Below are 8,628 nucleotides of genomic sequence, written 5' to 3'. Positions count from 1 at the left end.
TTAACCATTATTTGATTCTAACACATAAATGAAGTAATTTAAAACACAACTTAGCATTTCAGATTAATTCTCTTTTTGCAGAAAATAAAAGAACACTAGCAGGTATAACAATTCACAAGACTCCCAAGCTTCCATAACAGCCACCACACACACACCATCAATGTCTCCTTGTCGCCTTCTTCTAGGCCACTTTAGCCTTTCCTTTATTTTTATCCATATCTGTAGTAGGAGGAAAAAGTAGTATCTATAAGCTAAAAGCTTAGTAAGTGCTTTCTACTCACAAAATCCGATAAGGAATGCATAAGCATAACTGAAAACAGGGAGTACATACTCAACATGAAAATAGCAATATAGAACTACATCCTGCATCTCTAAAGGAAACAACCATTTAACTTGCTAGAATTTGCAACTGAGATAAAAGAACTTGTTCTGTTTGTTTCCAATTTAATACTTTTATACTTTAAAATAATATTCAACTTTACTTGGGCCCGGCATTGTACCACTTTGCGCGCCTTTCTTAATGAGAATTGAGGTAGCTAATCCCAAAACCATTAAGACACTTCTAGACCTTATGTCTAGGGGCAACTTGGAGCCCATCCCTTGGACCTTGTGTCCGGTACATGCCCTTTAAAAGTAAAATACTTTTCTTTATATCCTTCTTTAAATACTTCTTCTAATAAAATGCCTTGGCATTTATCTAAGCACTTAGTGTGCTTTGATTCTAAATTCTGAAATTCAAGATCAGATTGTGACTTAGTATTGCTTTACTTGTACTTCTTTCATTTATATACATTATACAAGGGGTTCTAGAACCATATTCCACTGATGTATAAAAGTATATATTCAAAACAAAGCTCAACAGCAATAAAACTACTTGATCATAGTAAATGAATTTGGTCAAGCCCACGGCAGCAACAAATTTCGAACAGCAAGATTGTAAAACCAACTTATTTCTGAACCTTAACAGTCCTTTGATCATGCTGTGACTTGAGGGAAATATGACTACTTAAACATGCTTGAAATGTAAGGTAAATACATTTAAATTAACATGTTGTAACACTCAAGGAAAACATTCTGTCCGTGCTCAAGAAAACATTCTGTCCGTGCTAAAAATATCAAAGGAACATGATCCTAGTCTTAAACCGAATTGTTAAAGCAAGGCTTGGAATCAAAACCATATGCTAGAATGAAAAACTGCTCTTATTCATTACACAACAACAAAACGCAAACGAAAACCCCGAGAGCTACTCCTACCGCAGGTGAGAAGCACTTACATCGGGTTCTTGAACTTACAACCGAAGAGAAATGCCCTAGGGTTTCGGTAGAGCTTCGTTTCTCCCTTCTCCTTGTGTTCCCCGAGCTTTCCTTGCCGGAAAGGTCACCCACGGTTGGAGACTGGCCGGAAAAAACCCCTCGCCGGCGTCGGGAGGAGGAACCCTAGCCTTGGCTGCGGTTTCGCCCGAGAGGAGAACAGCGCCGTCGGGAGAGAAAAAGAGGGAAAAAGGATTTTTTTTTTTTTAGGGCTCGGGAAGAAATTTACCTCCTTAAATAACCTGGGTTATTTTGGTTCCATCTATTACTTAAATATATTTGTTCCCCCACTTAGTTAACAAAACGAGCTCAGCTCGGTTGGTTGGGCCGCTTACTGCTTGGGCCCGAGAAGCTGGGTTCGAATCCCAGCTCTTGCACTTTGGTTTTTTATTTTATTTTTCTTTTTTTTTTTAAACTTTCTCCACTCGGTAAAAATACCAAACGGACTCCAAAATTTGCATAAAAATACTCTAAAAATTTCTAGAATATTTTAAAAGCATTTCCAAATATTTTTAAGGATATTCAGAACTCAAAATAAGGAAAATTGGGTCGTTACACCACTAGTACAGGACACACAATCATAGTAGTAGAGACATCTTTGTTCAACAAATAAGAAAGATAATAATATTTTTAAAACAATAAAGTGATTGAATGACAATGCAAGCAAAAACAAATAGCAAAGGTGTAGAGACATTGTAAGTTCTTACCAATACTCAAAGAAAGACCTCCTTGTGAAGTCCTCAAATTAGAAGGAAAATCTCCATATCCCATGACTCCACCACCAAGGTCAATAAAGTTTTTAGGATTGTTTTGAAAAAATAATTGTCTCACAAGAAGACATTCCCTAAAAATGTATTTTGGTAACTATCAGAATGCAACAAATAAACCCACAATTATGTAATCCATAATTTCAACAATAAATGACTAGAAGGAAATTCACATACTATTTTTCCTCATGCTGCCGCAAAATAATGTCAAGAACCCATAAGGCCGCCTGAGAGTTCTCAGTTTCATTGACTACTCAGATAGATTGTTCCTGAATATGATGGTTGTATCATTGATTCACATACGTGGAGTAATCATTCCAGTCTTTGACAGCCTGATCATAACCTGAAGAATGCAATAGAAATGACATTTATATAACTAGGAACAAAAGATTGCAGATAAGTGCAGTGACCAAGCAATCTTCAATACAATTCACCACCTCCAAAGAAATAGGCTAGGGATGCATAACAAGCGTGCACATAATAATTGCCACCATTAGTAAATTCAGACAGAATAGTAGGCTGAAATGTTGGTGCCTAGCACTGACCTGTTTCGAGAGTTTTCAATTCTTAAATTTGAATGGGATGGTGTCTAGCACTGACCTGTTGGTGCCATGCTCATTGCTGTAGCAGTCATCAGCATTGAGGAAGTTCAATATCAGTGCTTGTCTCATAGTATCAGTGCATGAGTCCCTGCCAAAGTAGGCTGAAATGGCCTTCGAGAAAACCAGGGTTCGAACCCAACCCAACCTCTCAGTCTTGCGTTCGGGTTAGAATATGCAAGAGGCTGCTAAGAAGAAGTCCTCCAACAGGGTTCTTCTGCTCACACCATGCCATCCAAGGCCTGCCTCCTCGTACCACCTTGAGTGGAACCACACAATTGAAACTTGAATAGGTTGACTACTTGTACAACACTGAACCAATGCAGGTCTCAATTAGAATAAGAAATATTTGACATACTTTTGAAGATAGAGCCACTCCAGCTGATGGTGAGCTTGGCAATGGTTAAAGTCCAACTTAGCCAACTCCAAATACATATCATTGTTTACCAGAGGCATCCTGCCATATCACTCTTTCAGTTAATCATTCAGTTAAGTAAACAAGTTTAGTAAGTAGATAGCTTAAAGTAAGGAACTGCGATCAGTAGATGAGCTTACCTGTAGAGAGTCTTGCCAATCCAAATATCACTTCCCCCTCCATACTGCTCCAAGTAGAGTCTTGCCTCAACGCGAGGCAGGCTCGCGTACCAGGGGAAATCCAGAGCATACTCCACCTGCTCCGTTGATCAAACTAGGATATGGTACTAATTCGACACAAGTAGAAACTGAAATTTATCTATTTTAGTTGGACAATTACCTCCCCGGGCAAATCCTTGGTGATGATCCATTTGTCGAGCAGCTGGTGTGCAGCTTCTTTCTCTCGTAAGAAGGCATAGGAGAAGCTCTTAGCTCTCGCCAGTATCTCTTCGCCGGGGAAGGCCACTTGCGCCGCTCGGTTCAGATTATACAGAGAGGATGAAACTGTCTCCAAACCGAGAATCGATGGGACAAGGAAGTAGGAGCAGCACGTTCCGGCAGCACCATCTGATCTGTAGCGTCCAAGAAATTAGGGTCCTCCTCACAGGCCGCCTCGGAGCATAGCTGAAGCGCCAGAGCTAGCTAGAGCTGGTACGTTTCCTCAACCTGCTGCGCCCAGCTCTTGGCCGACGATGACGACAGACCGACAGCGGCGCCATCCTGCCCCCTCCCCTCTGCTCTTGCCTCTCACCGCCGTATCTCTTCGTCATCATCCATCTCATCGTCCTCATCATATGGAAGCTCTCCGACCAAAAGCACCACCACGGGTCGCCGGAGGCGATGAAAGCCGTGAAGATCAAGTCTTTCGAGAGTGCCCCTCCTCCTCCCGCTGCTCAAGTCGTCCCTCTCTCGCCCCGACCTACGCCGGCAATGCCTAAACTCCTAGATCCAGATTTCGACGGCGATCCATTGGACAAGGAGGCGGAGAGCTCGGAGGAGAACGACTCTATGGAAGCAACTTGGAAGGCGATCATGGAGAAGACCCCCCAAGGCGGAGAGAACCCAGGACCGAGGAGGCCGCCTCCGCTTCCATCGCCGCCTCCACCCAGCAATCTACACAAGCAGCAGCAACCACCACGCTCCTACCTCGCGTTTTAAAAAGGGGCATAATTCCACACTCTCCTAGAGCCGTATGAGGAGAAAGATCGTATGAGGAGAGAGGTTTAGGGTTCGGGTAAGCTAAGGGGAGAAAATAGGGCGCCAACAAATTTTCGACGAAGGGAAAAAACGGCGAAAGAATAAAGTCAAAGACAACAGTTTAATAAACTGTTGTCTTTGACCCCTAAAAAAGCGTTTAAAGATAACAATTTTAGAAAACTGTTGTAAAAAGTCGCTCAAAGATAACAGTTTTTACAAAACTGTTGTCTTTTATTTTTTTTTGCGCTCAAAGACAACGGTTTTGTCAAAAATCGTTGTCTTTTACCAAATTAACAATAGTTCCTTCTAAAACCGTTGTCTTTGTAGTGTTGTCTTTTAACAATTTTGTTGTAGTGTCTAGTTCTTTTATCAAGTCAATATAAAAAGAACATACCTAAAATGGTCCTACTCAATACACTTAGAGTGTACTAGTGTAATTTATTAGTCAAGATAAACTAATCCCTAATCACACTACGACTTTACCGACGGTTTGTTCCTTTCCATCTTAGTCGTGAGCAACTGTTTATAATTTATAATGAACCGATAACACGATCTCCTGTGTGTGACACCACACACCGTGTTATTTGCAATATAAATTAATTGAACGACTACACTTAGTATATATAAATGTAGATACTTGACCAATATGATTCTTATTTCTAAATAAATGTTTATACAAAAGCTAGGCTTTTAGTATACACTCCAACATCTCCATTTGAAGGAGTACTAGTGCGATACTTTCCTTTGATTAACAACCTCCCTGGTTGTAACCAAGTCAAATATTTGTGAGCCTCTTCTTTTACTTTCTGATTATTTATTTTATGCAAGTGTTAGTTTAAGAGAAGTCGAGAAGGGTTTTTCATGTTTTTATTTTTGCAGGCTATTCAACCCCCCTTCTAGCCGGCCATCGCGATCCAACAGGTGGTATCAGAGCCAAAGCGCTTCAGGAGGACTAACCGTCGATCAAAGCAAAATAGATGGTCGGAGCTAACATCTACCCACCACCATTTGAGGGGGAGTTCACGTTTTGGAAACAACGAATGGAGGTATTTATTAAAATAGATTTTAGTATTTTATTAATTATGAGATATGGTTATGAAGCACCAAAGAATGTGAACGAAGAAGAAATCGAAAAATGCCTCTAGACCAAAAAACAGCGTGATGATTTTACATCAAATGGTAAGGCTAAATTTCACCTTTTAATCGTACTACCGGTTGAAGATCTCGACAAAATCGGCGACTATCAGAGTGCAAAAGAACTTTGGAAAAAGTTCTTAAAGCTCCATGAAGAACCAAAATAAGCCGCATCAAACTCCTTAATGGACACATAGTCATCATCGGAAGAATCTAAAACCGAGGAAATTATCGGAACAACCTTAATAGCTGAGTATCTACCAGAAGACGAAGCAAGTTCATCCTCAATGAACATTGAAAGCACCAATGAAGGGGGAGAGTCTTTGGAAGAAAGCAGCTCAACAGGGGGAGCATCAGCAGGTGACAAGGTAAATCAGGTACGCTCCCTACCACCTAACCAAATGTTCAAATTTGTAAAGTTATTAAATAAAGACTGTTACATGTTAGAAAAAGAAAATAAAGAATTGAAATTAATTCTAGATAAATCTTGTCTAGTAGAATATTTTAAAAAATTAGAATTAGAAATTGAAATCAGAAAATGCTAGTTTAAAAGTACAAGTAAATAATTTGAAAAATCATGCATGCTCATCTAAGACCAATGTTAGAAAATTTAAGTCCCCTCGGATGGGTCTAGCGGCTAGCACATGAAGTGTTGCCATAATGAGGTCCGGGGTTAGAATTTCGGCAAAGTCGAGATAAATGCCTCCCTTATGTGCTAGTCACTATTCCAAAGGCTAGTAGCTGCCCGTGATTTACCTCCTCCGTGTTGGCCCTGGGACGGGTTGGGGGGGGGCGCTGGGGGTGAGCGTATTTGCCTTTTGCCATAGTGTTAGAAAATTTAACAATTTAAATTGGTATTTTAGATATCATAAGGGACAAATTAGGAACATTTCAAAAAGATATTTCCCTAAGAAGTTTTTAGTCAATCCAGTAGGCTGGAACCTATATTGGGTTCCAAAGTCCTGTCTGACTTGAACTTGAACTAATTAGATTTAGAGCTTTCAGCGAGAAAATTAGACATTAAAATTTCTTTATGAGGCTTTGTCTAAGGAAGTGGTTGTTGCTCCAATAACCAAGAATGTCTAGTGCCTCGCCACGACTTGGAAGCCAAAATATTTAATTAACTTTCTGATAAAACATAATGCTTTAAAAAGTTTTTTTAAACATTTTTTTTCAAAATTTTTTGACTTAGATTTTTTTGCGTAAAACTAAAATTGCATAAGTTAAAAGTTCTTCTGAAATTAGAAATTTATGCTTAAATCTTTACTTAGAAATTTTTTTCCTGAGTTAGAATTTTTTTTCTTAAAGCTGTACTTAGAAAATTTTCTTATTTAGAGTTTTTGCTTAGAAAGTTTTCTTACTTAAAGTTTTACTAAGAACATTTTTTTCCTTCGTTGAAAATTATTGCAAAACTTTACAAAGTTTCAATTTTTTTTCCCTTAGAGTTTTTCTTTGAACCCTAATTTTTATGTGATCAAAGGGGAGAAAGAAAAGTATAAGTCTAGGGGGAGGTAGACCAAAATTTAAATTTTTTTATCTTTTTGCACTTTATTGCAAAATTAGTTAGTTTAGTCTTTTTATGTCTATTTACCCTAGCTAAACTTGGGTTGCTCACATCAAAAAGGGGGAGTTTGATGGAACCCCAAGGTTATTTTGGTATGATCAACAAGTTAAGTTAGGTCCTGTGTGTTTTTAACCTTGTGTCTAAGTGTGCAGAGCTTAGGAGCATAGGTAGTCGAGCGGAAGATGCAGCTAGCGAGAAGGACGGCACGCGGTGCATCCGAGGGATGAGGTGTTATGGAAGAGTACACCGACGGACGAGAAGGAACCGTGTGGTGGTTCTGAGGGATGAGAAGCCGGAATGGAAGACTGCTCGGGGAGCAAGAGACGCAACTAGCGAGAAGGTCGGCACGGGATGCGACCGAGGGACAAAGATTGCGGATGAGTATGCTGGCAGACGAGAAGGAAGCACGCGACAATTCCGGGGGACGAGAAGCCGGAGCGGAAGCCTGCTCGAGAAGACCGGAAGTTGGGTTCGGGTGAGCCCTGTTCCGGATGGCAGAGATCACCCAAGCGAGCGAAAGATTTGGTCTAAGGCGAACGACGCTGGAGTAAAAGACCCGGGCTGAAAAAGTCAACGAGGTTGACTTTCCCAGCCGGGGCGCCCGGAACCCCTCCGGGCGCCCAGGTCGAAAATATATCCAGATCTCAGTCAAATCGAGATCTATGCATTGGGGATAAAGTTTTATCCCCCCAGGGCGCTTGGAACACTTCGGGGACCCCGACCAAGGCTAAAAATACAGCCTTGGTCTAGAGGCTTTTTATCAACTCAAAAATTGTGTATTCCAACACTTGTGCGCTTCCAGTTGTAGTTTAGCTTCTATTTCTTTATGCGTTATTGCTATAAGAGGCTTCTCCGCCTGAAGGAGTACTAGTACGATATTTTCCTTGGATTAACAATCTCCCAGGTTGTAACCAAGTCAAATCTTTGTAAGCCTCTTCTTTTACTTTCTGCTTATTTATTTTATGCAAGTGTTAGTTTAAGAAAAGTCGAGAAGGGTTTTTTGTGTTCTTATTTTTGTAGGCTATTCAACCCCCCTTCTAGCCGGCCGCTGCGATCCAACAAAAGCTTACCTAGATTTGAAGCAAAAGACTGAGGAGTTGGATGATCTAAAAGTCCAGCACACTTCAGAGATAACCGTTTTAACCAGAAAAGTTCATGTAGATGGTTTACTAATATCTCAACAACAACAAGTCTTGGACCAGCAGAAGGCTAAGGTGGATCTTCTAAAAGTTGAGTTGGATCATATTGGGTTAGAGATGACCTCTCAGTCACATATTTCAGAGGGTGAACAATACAAGCGTCAGAGGACAGGACGAGCCTCCCCCTTTCATCCGGGCTGTCACTCTATTACTCTCCCACACTTAGGATGGGAAGAACAATCGGGTGGTTCCAAATAAAAATTAAATTCCGTTGGATGACAAATTTTCCTATCGGTAATAATATCGGGTAAAATTTATTTTCATCACACAGAACGTGATAATGAGTCAACTTGTTCATTCCCTTTGTTTCAAAATTTGTTTAGGTTGTTATTCTACCATATACCCCTACTGTGAATAGGTAGAATGTTTCACTAACTCCGAACAACGAAATTGGTGGGGGTTTACTGTATTTGTTTATGGAAGTTTAAGAGTTATGATTGTGA

The 8,628-nt window shown here is 40.3% G+C and overlaps 1 protein-coding gene across 1 annotated transcript; it reads right to left on the bottom strand.

The window, feature by feature from the left end:
- Positions 1-2,845: 2,845 nt before the first annotated feature.
- LOC122031485 (ent-copalyl diphosphate synthase 2, chloroplastic-like) lies at positions 2,846-3,861 on the bottom strand. Its single transcript, XM_042590596.1, has 5 exons — positions 3,758-3,861; positions 3,426-3,663; positions 3,233-3,342; positions 3,036-3,134; positions 2,846-2,936 (listed from the first exon to the last, which is right to left on the bottom strand). Exons 1-5 carry the CDS (start codon positions 3,859-3,861, stop codon positions 2,846-2,848), a joined length of 642 nt encoding a protein of 213 aa, XP_042446530.1.
- Positions 3,862-8,628: the final 4,767 nt, after the last annotated feature.

This window comes from Zingiber officinale, chromosome 11A (assembly GCF_018446385.1).
Source record: "Zingiber officinale cultivar Zhangliang chromosome 11A, Zo_v1.1, whole genome shotgun sequence".
NCBI lineage: Eukaryota > Viridiplantae > Streptophyta > Magnoliopsida > Zingiberales > Zingiberaceae > Zingiber > Zingiber officinale.
The sequence above is the reverse complement of the archived record's forward strand: the minus strand, read 5'-3'. Positions and strand labels throughout refer to the sequence as shown.

What these genes read in the sequence shown, in the direction of transcription:
- LOC122031485 (XM_042590596.1), bottom strand. Translation starts at nt 3,861, where the DNA reads ATGACGAAGAGATACGGCGGTGAGAGGCAAGAGCAGAGGGGAGGGGGC. An exon ending in CCAAGAGCTGGGCGCAGCAG is followed by an intron (nt 3,664 to 3,757) that starts GTTGAGGAAACG and finishes TGGACGCTACAG; the next exon opens with ATCAGATGGTGCTGCCGGAA. An exon ending in ATTTGCCCGGGGAGGTAATT is followed by an intron (nt 3,343 to 3,425) that starts GTCCAACTAAAA and finishes GAGCAGGTGGAG; the next exon opens with TATGCTCTGGATTTCCCCTG.